This window comes from Opisthocomus hoazin, chromosome 6 (assembly GCF_030867145.1).
Source record: "Opisthocomus hoazin isolate bOpiHoa1 chromosome 6, bOpiHoa1.hap1, whole genome shotgun sequence".
NCBI classification, from domain to species: domain Eukaryota; kingdom Metazoa; phylum Chordata; class Aves; order Opisthocomiformes; family Opisthocomidae; genus Opisthocomus; species Opisthocomus hoazin.
Window position 1 is genome coordinate 20,255,787 of NC_134419.1, and position 17,989 is coordinate 20,273,775.

General features: G+C 37.2%; 1 protein-coding gene across 5 annotated transcripts in view; it reads right to left on the bottom strand.

The window, feature by feature from the left end:
* Positions 1–307: 307 nt before the first annotated feature.
* Positions 308–17,989, bottom strand: part of ARHGAP29 (Rho GTPase activating protein 29) — a 53,440-nt gene continuing 35,758 nt past the window's right edge. For 2 of the 5 annotated variants that reach the window (XM_075424952.1, XM_075424956.1), the window contains 19 exons: positions 15,685–15,745; positions 15,068–15,205; positions 14,727–14,791; positions 14,120–14,230; positions 13,909–13,989; positions 13,421–13,609; positions 13,040–13,177; positions 11,530–11,720; positions 9,659–9,825; positions 8,984–9,112; positions 8,726–8,824; positions 7,224–7,387; positions 6,782–6,970; positions 6,488–6,625; positions 4,635–4,867; positions 3,530–3,836; positions 3,262–3,367; positions 2,757–2,876; positions 308–2,223 (listed from right to left, as the gene is read on the bottom strand). In XM_075424952.1, coding sequence (XP_075281067.1) covers positions 1,322–2,223; positions 2,757–2,876; positions 3,262–3,367; positions 3,530–3,836; positions 4,635–4,867; positions 6,488–6,625; positions 6,782–6,970; positions 7,224–7,387; positions 8,726–8,824; positions 8,984–9,112; positions 9,659–9,825; positions 11,530–11,720; positions 13,040–13,177; positions 13,421–13,609; positions 13,909–13,989; positions 14,120–14,230; positions 14,727–14,791; positions 15,068–15,205; positions 15,685–15,745 — 3,528 coding nt within the window. In that variant the 3' untranslated portion in view covers positions 308–1,321. The remainder of the gene's footprint in view (positions 2,224–2,756; positions 2,877–3,261; positions 3,368–3,529; positions 3,837–4,634; positions 4,868–6,487; positions 6,626–6,781; positions 6,971–7,223; positions 7,388–8,725; positions 8,825–8,983; positions 9,113–9,658; positions 9,826–11,529; positions 11,721–13,039; positions 13,178–13,420; positions 13,610–13,908; positions 13,990–14,119; positions 14,231–14,726; positions 14,792–15,067; positions 15,206–15,684; positions 15,746–17,989) is intronic. The other 3 variants (XM_075424953.1, XM_075424954.1, XM_075424955.1) reach the window with 3 other exon arrangements.

Sequence of the window (17,989 nt, forward strand, 5' to 3'; positions counted from 1 at the left end):
GGGAAGAAGGGCAAAGGGAATAGAGTAGGAAAGGCCAGTATATTTTATGTTATAAAAACAGAAAAGTGATTCTTTGCTTTTCCTGTCCTCTGGGAGCCCTTTTGGTTCGCCTATCAGTAGCAAGTACCATGCTAAAATAACTGTACTCTATCATATGTGAGAAAAAGTCAAGCTAATTGTAATCTCATTAAGAAAAGCGTGTTGCCTCCCATCCCCAGAAGACAGATGCAGCAGAGCACTATACTATTGCAAAGGCCAAGTGTTTGTATTTTAATAAGTTAGAAGAAATCCAGATATAGAAGCCATAGTCACTGAAATGTTAACAAGTTAATATATTTTAAAGCAAATACAACACAGTGTACACATAAAAACCATTTAATACAAAGTGAAAACCATTAGATGCACCTACTAATGCAGATTTTTTGGTTATTTTCAGCTCTTTCACTGAAACTTGGAAACAATGCTCTTCATTTCAGTTAACACCAGGTTAAGTGGTGAAACTGATCTATAGCAAGCAAGCCACTGCCTTTCCATTCCAGTGGGAAAGACAGCACCACTGCAACTGCCAGTCTCTCCAGAAGGGCATCCAAATGAAACAGGCTGTGCACATTGCCCCACTCGCTAAGTTACACAAGAAGCCAGATGTGGATTGATCGCTGTTTCTGAATAGTAAAGCTCAGTAAGTGCATCCTTGCTGTACACAAAAAAAAAAAAAAAAAAAAAAAAAAAATTAAAGTGACAACATAGAAAACTGGCAACCAATAACCACGTATGCCTAAAATATACACATATGATACATAAGTATGGGCCATGCTGGCCAGTACGTAAGTCTGTTCAGGAGCAAAGCTTTAATTGCATAGATTAGAAAACCGAACAAATGCTTTTACAGAGCAAAGCAGAAGCTTTGGTTTATGCTTACACAGTGAACATTAAACCTTCCATTTTTACTATAATGTCTATTATGAAAAATGGCTCCTTTCACTGCTACATGCAATAGTTGCTTCTCTATGAATAAGCGCTCCATTCCATACAATGAAATGAAGCTCAGTGTCTTATTCAATGAACCCATTAGCTATATCTAGACTGGGAATGCATTAAATCTTTATGAAAAGCTACCGAATTACAAGAAGTTTGACTTATTTCCTTCAAAATTCCACAGCCGCCCCCCCCCCCCCCATTTTTAAAATGCTGCATATATAAAAATAACTCCAATATGGCACAAAAGTGGGATTCTCAAGGGTAGGCAAAGGATAAAGGGGCAAAGAGAAGCCTTGACTGGCAACATCAACAATTTGCATACAGTCCAAGAGCAATTTGCACCCTATACAAAATGAGCTTCCCTGTGTTCCAGTTCTTGGATCCTTTTTGGTCTCAGTCTCTGGTATGTAGGCTTCAGATCTGTGGGGTGACCATCCTCTGAGCTAGTTTTTTGTTCATTCATGTTTTGTTCAGGATCACCTGATGGAAGTGCAGAGCTCCTAGCCAGTTTCACAGTATTTTCCTGGTGAAGCACAGAGCTAGCACTGGTTGGTGCACAAGCTTTAGCAGAAGAACCCTCCTCATTTTGTTTTGATTTGTTAGAGGGTGGTTTATAAAATGTCCCTGGGGGTGGTTGCAATGTTCTTGGTGCCCGGAAGGCAGCAATAGGATTGGCATCAGGCCCATTCCCTTCTGTTGCTGTCCTTCCTGACCTGACAGAAACAGAATATGGCTTACTAGGAAGAATGGCATTAGCTGAATTGTTACCAATGCTGCATGATGAAGATAAGGCACCTGCAGTTCCACTCTCAAGTGCTCGGTTCTTCTCAGGCGCATTAGTCACGATCATTGCTGTCCTTGCTGTGATATCATACTGCTTATATTGCTTGTCCCAAGTTTTTCGCAGCATCTGGGTGTTGTAACAAGGAAGTTTGCAGCAGGTATTAACAGCAGGGAGCACCTTCACCTCTGAAACTTCTTCAATAGTAGGGCTCCTGCCAAGCTTCTCTGGACTTACTGCTCCTGCATTTCGTGAATTTCTTTCATTCAAAACACATGGAGGAAGTATTCGGTCCACAGGTAGGCTCACAGGGCGAGTAGCTGGTTTTGTCCTTGGAATCCGCAATGGAACTTTGGTAATCTGACGGTTAGGTTTTGCAGGAAATAAGTTAATTTTACAGCTGTCTTCACCTAGAGAAACAAATGAATCGTTGTCTCTCTCTGAAGCTGGGCTCACAGCATCACCTAGAAACACACAAGTAATTGTGACTGGATCTTTGCACCAAGTATAAAGAGAAGTCAGCAAGACTTTTGCCAACAGAATATGAACTCTATTAATGATCCCTTGACAGCTGGCATTTGAATGGGATAACAATTTTTAGGTATACCTTGTATACATACTAGGATTATCCTACTCTAACCAAATGTTAGCATTTCAATAGCAGTAAAACACATACTGTACAGGTATAACCAAGGAAGACACTAAGGAAAAAACAGGCAAAGAGACATTGCACTTTTTTTTTTGGCTGGTGCTTTCCCATCCCTGAGTATTTTCAGTTTTAATATGTTTCAGAAGGTTGCACTGTTAATGTACGCAACATGACTGAACTGGTAGTACCAGCTGAAAATCGGTATAATTAAAAGGGACTGTGTATAGTTACTCCTAAATAAAGTAGATTAAATCATACCTACATTAAAAACAAACCACTGTAGTAGCACAGGCAGATAAACAGAAAAAAAAAAAATCTTATACAAGAGCTATAGTTAGGTTAGCAAACCTGGCTTTTTTTGAGCAGAAGTATTAATATCCAAAACGCTGGTAGCTGATGATTCTGTCAGAGAATTACTCTTCCCAGAGCCTTCTGGTTTAGTTCCAGTGAGTGGCAACAACACACATTCTGGGGGCAAACAATGGTCAAAACATGTGAAATGCTGGATATTGGTTTGCAGCATCATAGTGGATTTCAGAAATCCATAATCACAGCATAATTATCTTTTTTTTTTTTTCTTCTTTTTTTTTTTTTTAAGAAAAGAGAGAACCCAAAACACTGTGGTATTCTCTGACCAAATACTTTAAGCTCTGGTTCCATAAACTGTTTTCTTGAAAGCCTTTAGAAATATTTAATTTTCTGTTCCTCTTACAAAGATAAACAGTATATCAAGCAGTAATAAGCAGGTTTTATCACTTGCTTCTGTCTAAATTCAAGAGCTGCATGCACGATAATCTAATGCATCCGTAACTGCTTATTCACCCACCCCAAGACCTAAGAAAAGCGCACTAACCAGTTACAGATGTATCTACTTGTTCTTTTGCATTCTTGCTGTTGTTTGATTCCAAAACCAATGCAGCTATTTCTGAAGCTCTGCTTTCACTTGGCACTATAATACCCTGTTAACAAAAGTCCCAGAAAAAGTAAATGAGAAAGAAGAAAGGCACTTCTTAACAAAAAGAACCACAAAGATTTAATAGAGATGTGCTCTGGAACGCTGCAGCATTTGACACAGAAGTTAAAGCTCAGGACATCGCAGCAGCACAAGAAAAGTCACTCACTTCCTTTACAGCAACAAACGACTTCCTCTGCTGCTGTGGCTCCCTCTCTTCTGCTGATAAAGCAACTCTGACTATAACGGCAGTTTCTTCAGACTGAGATGTAGTCAGAAGTGGTTTCAATGAAACATCAAATATCTTTTCATAGTATGTTATGAGCAGCTCCACTACCCGGGCCTGATATGGGTAATCCACAAGTGATGACAAAGAAACTGTAGCATCTGTTTGACGTGGCCTGATCAGAGTTGGGCCAAATATTATGCCAAGGTTGCTGGCTGACATTTTATTTTCATCAGACTGTTCTGTAACCCTGCATAAAGAGGGGAAAAGAAAAAAACACCCAAGCCCCAAGAGTTAGAGGGTTTTACTACTTCAGAAATGTTTTAGACATCAAAATAATATCTGATGTCTGAAGAGGCTAAAAGACAACAACAAACTGAAGGTGGGTTTGGTAGGCAGGCAGAATCTCCAACGCAGACTGTGTTTAACAGCAGCTTGGACTAAGCACTTTCCACAGAGGGTGTTTTTATGTCCTATTTGGTTAATGTTATTTGTGGCTATTTGGCATTCCTGGGGTTGGGGGAAAAGATCATCTCTCTCATTCTAAGTAATAATATAGCTGTGGCCGAATACTACCCATTGTTATTGGTAGTCATCAGCTTGGCACATCCTAATCACACATCATCATACAATCCAGCATTTGGAGGGCAAGAAAGTGAAACACAACTGGAGAATGGTTAACAGACATGATACGAGTTTCAATTTTCTGTTAATAGCCACCAAATGACTGCCCTGTCTGGGTCATATACTGATTTTAATCACACCTAGGTCCCCGCAGCTGCCACTAGTTACTACTTGGCAACCCCAATACTAGCAGAGAAACGAGAATAATGGAGCTCAGCTCTTTCCCATCTTTCGTTCCATTTCATATTCTTCTCTCACCTGAGAATTCATTACATTGGAAAAAGAAATAGCAATAGAACAATGTCTTCTAAGGCATATGTGACTTCCTCCTCTACAGTTATCAAAAGGGTACAAGTGTTCCCTAGTATGCAGCATGTAGCAGTTTATTTTTCAACATCAGTTTGCATTTAAAGTCTTTTCTCACCTGTGAAGGTGTCCAATAAGGTACTGAAGAGTGTTATAGTTTGGTACAGGCAGTTGTTTCAGAAGATCTTTAATTTTAATGATGATCCTATTCAGTTCAATACAGATTGTCTGTCTTTTCATTGATTTGGGGCTAACTTGTTTAGCATCCAAATCCTCGTTAACATTCTGGCTTTCTTTTGCAAGTCCAATGAACTCATTGTAAAGCCGAAACAAAATCAAGGGTTCTGGAAGCTGAAGAAATAAGAACATTTCAGAAACATATTCAAGCCTGAATTTTAACCTCTTTGTTTCTTTCCTGTTCTTCTTCAAGTTTGTCTGGTCTAGCGTCTTTTCTTAGATGATGACATTGTTTAATTCTTGTTCATTAGCTCAAACTACAATTTGTCAAATCCAGCCACAGATAACAAAACCACTCTTCCCACCTTTCTCCAGAAATCTTCTGCTAGCCCTTTCCTGAAATAGCTTCAAGACTGACCATTTATCATACAGGCACAGATTTCAAGACAGTGATTGCTATGAGGGAGGGTGTTACACTGCATATGCAGAAATACCATGATAATAGAGCAGTTATTTATTTTTCTAGTCTTTAATAGTATGTTACATGTGGTATCAAGTTTGGTCCATATTTCTTTTTTTTTAAATTGGATTTTAGGCTACCTAACATTCACTTCTAATTGCGATTTAAGTATTCCATCAGTATGAAAATATATGTTAATAATAAAAAAAAATTACAAAAAAAGACAAAAACCTCAAACCTGACCTGGCTATTTGCATTGCCCCACTTAGTTAACAGCAAAATGTAGGGAGATTAGATAAACTCCAAATAATTCATTTTAATAATTAGTTTCAAATAGGGTTTAACTCAGAATTCTGTCTAAAAATGTCTTAACTGCATGTTTCTGGCACTGTTCCTGCATTTTAAATGAGCCAGTTTGCCTAAAAAAACACACCAACAAATCAGCTACAAAGGAATTAATAAGACCAGACGAAAACATATTATTTGACTTATTTTTTAAATTATGAGCACTATTCAAAACACAGCACAGTACCTCAAACTGGTACTCCAGCATTATGCATACAATATGCTACCTTTTCACTTGAATAAGTAGGCAGAGTACATCTTCGTAATTTTTCAAAAGTGCTTAACTTAATGGTGATGATCATAGGATTGGAATGCTCTTCTCCAACAGCCAGTGTAAGGACGAGGACAGGACCATGCAGCTAAGGATTATTCCTTTCAGGATTAACAAGTTTTCAGAGTGACTCAGTAATGTCACTAGGCAACATCCCAGCCTCATTTTTTCAGGTACATACTGAAACTGTTTTGGAAAACTCAGCCACGAAGCTTTAAAGCTCCATTTTGAAAGAAAAAGATGGATAATTCCTCCATAATGAACACATCTTCATGACAATTATAGGCGTTTCGTGAAATTTTTGCTAGCACATATGAACAGCAATGTATTAGCATCTGTCTGTGTGAGGAGGCAAGAATATGGGAATGTTTTAAACTTCACATAAGACAGGCAAATTCAGTAACCGGAAAGGTTTTAGAAATTAAAGCTTCACTACAAGCAGATAAACAAAAGCTTGCTCTGTGTATGGTAGTAATATTTAAAGAGACATTATATGCCCATGTGGAATACAGACTGTAATACCAGCAGTCAGTAATCTCACAGCTTTCCCTGCCCCTGTCAGAGGCTCCACGTGAAAATAAAGCTGCTTACTGCAAATATACAAGACACTCATTTAATCTTCTGCTGCAAGACTGCTGAAAATGACTTTTTTTTCCTCTTATACTCAAGAAATATACTACACTACTTTGGTTTTCCATCTGACCCCTCAAGTACATACCTGGCGGAGATACAACTTGAGAACATTGCTGATATCATGTGCATAGAGTTCTGAGAGCTCGACCAAATCCTTTCCATTTTCAAAAGCCTGACAAAGCTTTTCAACTCTTGATTTGGCTCCATTCACACGATAGATGCCCTGAAATTAAAAGACCAGCATAACTCTATTTTAATTTGAAAGGCAACTGTAAAACACAGATGACACCAACAGTACAACAGTAACATCTTAAGAGATTTTTTTGGGTTTTTTTCAAAGATTGTTCACACATAAGTTCATAAACAAACTTGAGCATACCTTGACATTCAGTGCTCTGCTTTCAATTTCTGATGTACACTTTTTGATGATGAAAGGAATGCCATCGGGAACATTTTTAGCAGCTTGGGCAAATTCCACTCCAAACAAGTGAAGCCTTCCATGAAGTTTTTTGTGTCCACACTGAATAGCTAAAGTTTCTAAACACTTTTTATGGCATGCAAGAGAACACTACAGGCGAGAGGGGAAAAAGAAAAAAAGCACGTTTTGATACAATCTCATGCCATAAGAAATGTCTCTGCTGTTTGTCACCCGATACGTGAACAAAAGGAAAGATTTATTAGTCTGTTGTGGTTTTGCTTTGAGTTAATGATGATTCTATGAGCCACAAAGTCCGTACTTTTATACAGAAAAACAATGCAAGTTTCCAAAACTCCTGATTACACAAATCCCAAGCAGCAATTTAAACTATTTTTCAACTTACCTCCTCACATTCAGCTCCGTGAAATACCACTAAGCTGTCACATTCTCTGCATTTAGATGGAGCTCTCAGCTTCCGTAGTTTGTGTGTTTGTGCTGCTTTGGACATATTAGCGTTTCTAAAAGGTCCTGGAGAATTTGCAGTTTCAGATGTCAGATCATTTAAACCTGGAGAGAATTTCTCTGTTACAGTCATTCTAATATCTACTTTTCGGATAGAGTATTTATTCTGATTTTTTAGAACTGTGCTGCAGAACGCATAATTCTGTAAATAATAGCAACTATCAAAGTAATCAATAACATTTCAATCACAAGGAAGCAAACAAATGCTACAGTTCATGTAACGGACACATTAACTATCACATAATCTTACACAAAAGTTGAATCAAACAATCAGTTTTGTATTTTCAAGTATTTCAGTTTTCTTCTGTATTAATGCATGTGAAAAATACAAGGACATTTAATTTCAACTGCCCTGCATTTCAGGCAACTATTCATGAAAGTTTCATTCTCTGTATTTCAAAATCCTGTATTAGAAGATGAAAGATGACATTATGGTTTGGACTGCATTTTAGAAATATTTAATAAGGAACACTTTGCAGCAGGCAAGAATGAACACACTCAACAGCAGAACCCATACAAAATAAAAAAGAATCATTGTTTCTCAGTCTCCTATGCTAACACAAAAATATTTTCTAGAAGATTCTAAAACAGAATAGCAACTGGTGCTTTTTGTGACCAATTTTTTTCAAGCAACTCACTAGTGTTATTAACCACAGGCTCATTCCTAGAAGGCAAAGTATATATTTAGGAGATAAGGACTAACTGAAGAATTTCCTAAAGGCTTTACTGAGCAAGTGCCACAAATAGTTCAGAACTAGTTTGTAAGTATTACAGACATCCCACAGAACTATTTCTGATAATCCAGTTATTCAGGTTTCAGTACCTGTGGCAACATTGTCTTTATACAGTCAAAACTCATTTAAAAATTAGGAATTGTCTGGTCAAATCTGGGACAGACATGACCAAATTTGGTTATATAAGCTGTAAAGTGTAAAATCTCAGTTATCAGCCTAAACATTTGGATCCACTTTTTTCCAGTTTGACAATTACCAACTCTCAGTATCTGTGCATTTCATTTCAAAGTTTAGAAGTGATCTTACATACCTCAGTGCCATGCAGCTAATTTAAAATGCAAATGTCTGGAGGGAATGGTTAGTGGATCATTTATGTTTACCTCAGGAGGGTGAAAACACTAGAAACGTTCAAAAGGCTGCCCACACAGTTAATCTAAATGTATGAAGACAATTCTGCACTGCTTCATTAAAATGACCTGAACATTATTGTTCAGCTCTCGACCTCAAGTGGATGCACACTGTATTGAAAAACAATGCTGTTGGTAACCACGGCCTCGCTCATGTACTTTTCTTAAGCACACTGAAAAGAAAAACCACACTCTACAACAAAAGCATCTTCTGGGGACTTCAGGGATGGAAACAACATTACCACAGTCTGAAGGAGATGGTGGCTCTCTTTCATCAAGATCATCTGCAGATGACATAGTACCAGTGGAAGGTGTTCGGGGAAGTCGTCTTTTAAAATCCCCTAGCAGATGAAAAAAATTTTCAGGAAGCTGTATGTATCAGTTCCACCCAACTGCTCATTTTCATTATTGGCTCTGTCCAACACTTCCTGAACTAACAATGATGCCTTCATTAATGTAAAATAGTCCAAAGAAAAGACTTCAAATTAGTGTAGCAGTACCTGGGCTAGCAGACGGAGAATCCATGGATCGTGACTCGCTGCTTCCCCCTGCACTTTCAGAATCACTGCACATTCCTCCACTCTGGTTGCCAACTGACCACGATCTGAATGGTGGTGGCCCACGCATTGCTTTTGAAAAGAAAGTTCACAAATTCCAAATGTCAAGGACAAAATTACATTCTTTTTTTATTAAAAGACTAGCTATAATTATAATAAAAATAGGAAAATATTGCAAAAGCTACACGAACGTGCAATATTGTGAAAAAAACCACAGCATATATGCCTGTAAAAGCTTCAGGACGTAAGCAAATGAATTTCAGAAACTTGATACTTGTGCTTTCACAAAAGATCTGAAATCAATGTAGCATTTACAAAAGCAATGGATTTTAAATTGCTGAAATTAACTGAAATAGTTTAATACACTGAGCTTGACAGTACTTGCTGTTTGAATGGCATCTCAAGCTTTCTTGTCAAAGAATGTAGGTATACATACAGGCAGTTTTCCATTTGTCCTTATGCTGAAGTACATAACTGTTTTTATAGGCTTCAAACTTCAAAATACATTTTTTTCAAGCCCTTCAGTGCAACAGTTCTGATAGTGAGACATCAAGCACCTGTTTTTTTTCTGGTATTTTTATTTAGAGACTGAACTCCGGACAAAATACAGAAAACTACCTTGGATATCGGTGCTGCTGGAAGATCTCTTCTCTCCAATCTTTTGTGAACGATGATAAACTGGGCTTCCCACATCATCTAGCATCTGAGCAGGAAAATCTCCTGAACACTGAGATAAGTTACCGTGTGACGTATGGACACTGTTGGCTGATTGCTTGTCAAAAACCCTTCAGAAAGAAGAAATTAATTTGAAGAGCGAATGAGACAGAATTAAATGAAAATCAATGATTTTTTTTTTATCACTAGGTGCTAAAAATGCTTCGTTTAATTGCTGTTCATGAACATACATACTTGATATGTAATTATTAAAGCCCAAATTAAAAAGAAATAATAATGTATTATGACCATTATTTTGCAGACTTTGAAAAAACAGCAGATCTGTTCAGCTGACGATCAGAATAATTCAGAGGCTATTGCATCCTAGTTTTATGCTTTCGTCCAAAAGATTCTCTGCCCAACCATCAGGACCATTCACTTATAAACTTATAGGTGTTAAAATGCTGTACTTTCATAAAAGCACAGAAAATACATTCAAGCTGCCAGAGAGCTTATAGTCAGTCCATTGTGAAAATCTGATCTCAAGATAAGGACAGAAAATTGTTAACAGTAATTAGTGTAAAATACTGAAGCACCCTGTGGACAAAATGGCCTGTTAGGCAAGTTTAGCAGTCAGGAATCAGCTCTACCCTATCCAGCTGAAGGAAATAAAGACTTGAAAATATTCAAATCCGCATTTGTCCAAGCTACTGTCCCTTAAATAAATGTAAATCTAAACAATAAAAAATGTTTCACTTCAAGTACGCGAAGAATCACAAGGCCATGTCAAAGAAAACAAAAGGTGGGGAGAGGGGAGGATAAAAAACACACTCCTATAAATCTTAAGCAGTAAATAGCTGGGAGAGCACACACAGAGTTTGAAATTTCATGCTCATCAGTTTCTCAGGGAGCTGCATAGTTAAATCCCCCTAAGTCAAAGTTTATGAGTATAGCCTAAATCAGTCTTAAAAGGCAGGAAATTTACAGACAAGAACTAAGAATCTCGGCTTTAACTTTGAATTTCCTGGCTTTTGTTGGTAGAAGTCTGACTCAAGCGTTAGGTTTTTTGTATTTAGTTTCCTTTTGAAACACGATGACGACACTTTCCTGTAGAACTGTGAAACACACAGATTGGAATGGATATTCTGGTGCTTTAGTGCCAAGATGACTATTTTACAACAGCTTAAAGACGGAAAAGCATTTGGCATACTGACAACAGGAGTTTTTTGTCTTGTAGTCTTTACTTCCATACTAGCTGTATCTTTAATAGCTTAACAGTAAAAACTGCCATTTCACACAAGTTGGAAAAAAATAATTAAGTTATAACATAGGGACATGTGGACACTTAACTTTTTTTAGTCACATAGCATGAGACAGAAATCGAGCAAAACTTCAGGCCAAAAAGTTACCAAATGTAAACAACATGAAAGGTACTGCAGCAGCAAGACATGCAGAAGAGGAAAATTACCTCCTCAGAATTTCTAAACTGATTATCAAATACTACTGCCACACCACACTACAGAGTTCCAGATTTATATTTTTCAGACTAACCAGCATCTACACTAAAGTAGTAACAAGTAAATCCTTGCACAATTGTCAATGTTTTAGTAAGTCTTATTACACAAAACGACATTCTGCTTCAGAATTTAAAGTCAGATTTTAGTGTTAACATTATATAAAATCTACCAAAAGATAAGTCAAAGAAATATTAAATGGTAAAACATGGTAAAACACCAGGATTCATTTCATTTCTCCAAAAATGTTTTACTGTTCAACATGTGTGCCTAGCATTTTGTTCTAAACCAAGCAAATGCCATCTGTAGTTTGGGACTCACCCGTCAACCTGGGAACTCTGGGTTTCAAAAGAACCTGATTCAATAGGAATACCTTCCTTTGGCAAACTTTTCACAAACTCTGAATACTGCTGACCAGGGTCATAGAGTTTGGCACTCTCACAGAGCGACTGGCAATTAACTGGAAGAGATACAACCTGAGCATGCTGCAGCTGGAACAGGTTAACTGTTGCCTGTTGGGAGGAAAAAAAAAAAATTCAATATTTGTAGATCATTTACTAGATTTTTCACTTGCACTTTGCTCAACCCGAATTAATATCCCAACAGAAAATTATTTAAACAGTAATACTAGAAAAATTCTAGAATATAGTAACTTTTGTAGGAATAGACTTTGTGCAAGATTCCTGAAAGTCAAATGCAAAAACTTCATCTGTCGTATAGAAACTAGTATTTGTCTTCTCCCTGGGTTATTGAATCGTCCATTTAGCAAAGGCAATTCCAATGGCTTCCCACTTTGGGTTGATCAATCTAAACTGCAAAGTTTTTTGCTGCCGAAAAGGCATTTTTCACACTTTCAAGGGAATTTTAGTCACCACTACAATGATGAAGTAAGCAGTTGGAGTTCCAAACTCCGATGTTCTCCAAGAAATGGACAAAACTCCTTGTCCCAACAGAACTGATTAACTGAACACTTTCCTTGTTAAATGACATAACACTTCAAAAATATTTTATCACAAGGCATAGACCAGGGAAGGGGACACAGCATGGCTGCTTCTTCAGCTTTGGGGTTGCAAAGTAGTTTGCAATTTAGATATACTTGAATTGACAAGTTCATCTTAGCTTTCTACTGGTCTTACGGGTTGGGTTTTGGCTTGCTTGGGGAGGGGAGGGGTGGATGTTTGGTTTTTAATTTTCCCTCCCTGTCCCAGCATTAAGTTGTCTTTGTATCATCTAAAGAAAGTACATATCTATTAGCATAATATGCTCTGAAAGCTTTTTTAAAAGCCTGTATACGTAGATACACTATTTTGACAATCCTTTGCTTATTTACACTCATTAAATTAACACATTAAATTAACTGCAATGGATCCTGTAGTAACTGAGACTGTCATCAAGCTTAATGGCTCCATGATGCAGTGTGTTAATGTCCATTTTGTGCCTGAGCCAAATATCTTCGCTAATGCACTAATGAAAATAATGGGAATGGGAGCTGTACTCTTAAGCAACCAAGTAACACTATTGCCATCAATATTCTCAGAGAGATTTTACAGGAACTGTGTAGTCAGGGTTCTTGCAAGGCAACAGCTCAAAAAACCCCAAAACATTCAAGACATATGTAACACTCTTCCCCACCCCCTCCTTTTTTTTAAAATCTTAACAGAAAGGAACACCACAGACATATTCAAAGTTTTCCTTCTTTTTCCATCGGCTTGACCTCTGTCCTTTGAAAACTTTCTATTTTAAACAGTTAACACTATACAGATCGGGCTTTCTCTTAGGCTTAACAATATTTATATATCTGTGCCAGACTTATTTTAAAAAGCATGCTTACAGCTTTAAGAGTAAGATCACACTGGTAAATAAGCTCCCGAAGCTGTGTTAAGACATCACTTTTAAAGCTTTCCAAATAATTTCTTTTTTCTTCAACCTCTGCCATGCTTGCTTTATAGTGTTCATTAGCCTCTTCAGCCTAAAGAAAACACAGGTATAAAGGGTTGATGGGCTACTGGCCCTGATACCAGAAACAAGAAAAAAAAACCACACAAGTTGTTTGTCATTGGAAATTCCCATTTAGGATAAAAGCCTGAAAGAGCACAGCATGATTAAAATTAAGAATTATGAACAGAACACTTGCTCAAATGCTCCCCATTGGGAAAGCATGAGTAAAACAAGTATACGCTTAACTTTAAAAGCAAAGAACAAAACCTCCTACTTTTTGAAGAGCTTCCTCTTCTATCCTTCGTTTTTTTTCCAGTTGCTTGCTGCAATCTTTCACAAAGCTTCCACTAGAGCAGAGATGTTCCTCCTCAGCACGAGCAGTGCAGAATTTTGCCTTTTCATACTCATCTTGACGCTGCGCATATAGCAACTTCGCTTTTCTTAGAGCCGCTTCCAGCTCTTGCTGCAGAATGCAACACAATAAAAAAGTAAGAGTAGTAATAATTTTAATTTTCCAGTGCATGTGATGTTTAAAGAGGCTGTTATGCACAGGTCTGTACCGTGCAGTTCAAAGTACATAGTCATAAGAAAGATAACCTCTTACAAATACAGGTATGTCATGAAACTGACAGTTACATACTACATCCAATAAGCCCTATAGATGCTACATGTGAATTTAAGTGCATAACAGCCTAGTTTGAAAGTGTTGTCCTTCTGAAGAATTTTTGATATAACACTGTTAGATATGAAAGAAATACAAACCATTTTTTTCTGTTCTCGCTGCCAAAGCTCCTTGATATCTTTCCTTTGTCTATCCAACTCATTTTTCCTTCCAAGAAGAGGCTAGACAGGAAACATTAATAGAGTACATAAAAGGCTTATAGGCTGCAAGTTTGTTCTTTTGAATAATCTGTGCTGTTAAAAAATTTTTAAAAAACCTAAATAATATCTTGGTCTTTTTCTTTCAGCTTACCTGCACAAATTTGTTAGACTGGAGAGCAGCAGCTGTTTGTTGCCAAAGTTGATTGTTCTCAATATCATTTTGAAAAGCATTAATGAATATTGATTGGAATGGCATATAATCCTAAAATAACACACAACAAAACATTAATGTTCTAGGTAAGGTAGAGACATGCTGACATTCTAAACGTCTGTATAATTGAAAGATTTTCAATTACATTTAGCAAGGTATTTATGTGTGTGTGGAAGTCAGAGTTCGGTATAAATGTAGAAAATGTCTAATTTCTCAGCTACTTTTCATTTTACTAGGAAAACAATCTAAAAGAGAAGTCTAAAAGTCTAAATCACAAAGCACAGAAGATATCAGAGACACAAAAGCATGTTTTGAAAACTGTAAGGCTATTCTGCAGTTTCAACAAAAATAAATGTATATATCCAAATTTCCATAGGAGATGGGAAGACATAAAATACAGCAGATCTTTTAACCAGTGATTTACAGTATAAATCAGTTCTGTATGAACTTAAAAACCCATTCCTCAACATCCCCAAAGCTTCACTTTTGGGCAAGGCATCGAATACATATTCAAGACTTTGAAATAAAGCCCCTAAGATGTACTCACCTGGTGTCCAACAACAGCTTTAGCAGTTTCAGCCATTTTTGCTAAGTTTTTAGCACACTCCACTTCTGTTAAAAAAATTCACAGTTACTGTTTACACTAACAGTTGTACCACATGCTAAATGCTTTTTACATTCTTCCTCTAACACACAGGTTACAGAGGGGACCACCTTCACTTTGTTACAGGCCTGTAATTATAGGAAACGTGCAATAGTTTTGTCCACTTCAGCGGAACAGCTACTAATTTAGAAATCACATTATTGACAGTCTGCAGCACAGAGGCCTGAAAACAGATTTAATTTCATCATGACAAAGCTGATTAAATGCCAGAAAGAGCCACTCACCCACGCTAAGCTTTTTTTCTACCCATGCTACTACATCCTTGGTATATTTTGACCATGCTTTAGCATAGGACAGAGCCATGTCAATTCCACTGTCATTCCTTAGGAGCATGCTATCAACCTCCTCTGCTCGAAGATGTCCTGAAAATAAAGCATCGAACACAAAGAAGTGAATTTTAGACATGACCACACACTGAGAGCAAAGCCAGTATTAGCCAATTGTGAATGCTTAAGCAGCTCTGATCTTGAGTTGGTCTTTAATGCTAGTTGACTCTAAATAGGACTGACAGAGGTTTTAGAACAAATTAAAGGGTCATAGTATTTTATCTGGAGTAGTCATATGGTCAGCATAACTTTCTTAAAAGAAAGTGACCCAAGAAAACACCAATCATACAATGACATACAGAAGTGCTTCAGGCCTTCGTGGTTCTTCCCCCCGAAAAGCAACCCAGGTTGGTTATTCACAAAAGCATAAAAACTCTGCAGTAGCAAATTTTTTTACAGTGAAGTTTTAATGGTAGCATAGGTGTAAAAGTGACCAAGCAACTTAATTATAACGTTTTAGAAGATTAAAACACAGATACGGAATGGTGTTTATTGATATTAAAGGAATGACCTACCTTGAATATCATCCCTTTCATGCAGCGAACCCCCAGACTCCACAGAAAGATTCTCAAAAGACTGGTGTAGAAGAAACAAAGCATTAGGTTAGCGAAGAAAGCTCCCACCGGAACTGACAGGCTAACAAAATAAATGGTATCATCTGCCCCTTTCTTTTTTTGCAAATAAGGCAAACAACTGTACTCTGACTCCCTCTTATCTAAGGCACAATACCTTCTAAGCTCCCATAGCTGTCGATTGAGACATAATAAATAGCAAGGAATCATTATATACCTTTAAACCAACAATCTTGAAAGGCTGTGATGAAAGAGTTAATATTTAACAAACCGGGCTGATATTTAAGTAACTTCCAGCTTTTCTTAGATCCCTACCTATCTTTTAAGAAGCATTTTGTACAGACCTGATGTCACATACATATAACAGACACCATTCTACAAGCCATTAGAATCCTCTATTTCTTCCTCAAGGGAATAAAGTTATGATTTCTCCTAAATTACTTGCAGGTGTGCACTGTAGCCACAACAGCTGACTAGTAACACTGATGAAGCCCTGACAATCAGTATAGCTCAACAGAATTTAATCCAATAAAAGGACATTAGCACAAGACTTCATCCCTCTCTTTGTCCTCATGCTGCATTTTGCTACCCCTTTAATTGTGCAAGTTGAACCATTTGTAGGACTATGCTGTAAACCAGGCCGCTGAACAAATTTAAAAGAGTAAAAAAGTTTACCTAGTAACAACCATTCCTTTTTTTTAAAAAAAACAAAACCCACAAACAAAACCCAACACAACCCTACATCACTTTAAATGAATAAACCACTCTGGAAAACACTGAATCAGAGAGCAGGCAGATGATATGGCCAAGAAGTAGCTTTGAAGTGGCCTTAACCTTTAAAAGAACAGCTTGTTTCCATTTTAGACTTTGGTGCCATTTTTTTTTCAGACTAAAAGCTAATATGGAGCACAGTAACAATGATGCAAGTAATTCTTTGTTTGTTTTTTTAAATGTAAATGTGAACTGATGATAAATCACCCCAAAATCCCTCGACAGTCATTGTTTACTTCACAGCAAAAGCAGATTTTCCATATACCAAAACATGCAAGGTATTAATCATCAATTACATTGAACAGAATCAAACTACAGTCTAAAGAACAGCTCCATTCCTAAAAGTGGAATACTAGTACAATTGCTGTCTAATAAAAAAGAGTGTCAGTAAAATGGAAGGTCTTTTTCAGAACAGGTGGGAAATCCATCCAAAGCTATCAACCAAATGGTAAAAAAAAAAATAATCTAAATTTAGAGATGGATCAATATTCCGTTGCACAGAAAGCCTGAACATTCCTAGATTTAGTTCTGCTTTGGGTATAAAGTATCACTGTCTTCAAGTAGATTTTAAAGTGGCATACAGTTGTTAGGGAAGAACAAATAAGAGAGGAAGAAAACCCGTACTTTATATTAACTCTGGAAGCACTCAAGTTCTGGTCCTAAAAATTATTTCCCATTCTATACAATCTAAGTCATTTCAGTCCTGAGAATTGTTCATTCCTTTCCACTAATTCAGGCACACAGTCTAGTTAGGTCAGCTAATCAATGCTCATTCATCCATCCACAACATTCACCCCACTGCAAATATGCAATACCACGTTTTAAGAGCAAGCACATGGACAGCTACTTTTGCTTATGTCCTACAACGTACTATAAGAGTTTGACCCATTGGACAGCTTGCCCCCTCTAACATCCAATTACTCATCCCAGCAAGCCTAGCAAAAATAATAAAAAAAAGCCTGACTTCTAGACAGATATCACTTCTCAACTTTAACCAGTCTCTTCTGCCTTTTTTGCTCCATTCCCCAAGAACTCTTACTCTGATGGAGGCAAATCTCTGCATGCATGTTGAAAATTTTATCCTTCTCCTTTATTATGCTCAGATCTACATAGCATTGAAAAGCATTCAAATAGCTTGTTGAGTAATGAAAAGTCAGACGTGCCTGTCTTGGCTCTTCCAATGCATTCTAAAACTCTTCTGTTTTTAATTAAGAAATATGTTTGCTTCCACCTTGTACTTCTAGTTGTACTACAAGGGTTAAAATGAGGACAATTACATTTGCTGAGAGGGGGGTATATATATCATTTAACTTAAGCTTCCAAGTTGAATGCCTGAAGTGAAGAATGTAGACTCCCCTGCAGTCAAGAGACGCAAGATCAGCCCCCTCCCAACCTTAGAGCAATCCTCAACAGCTTAGTTAGGGAGGTCCTTAACAGGAGATTAAAATCTCTCTTTAATTAACCCTCAAAGTGTTTA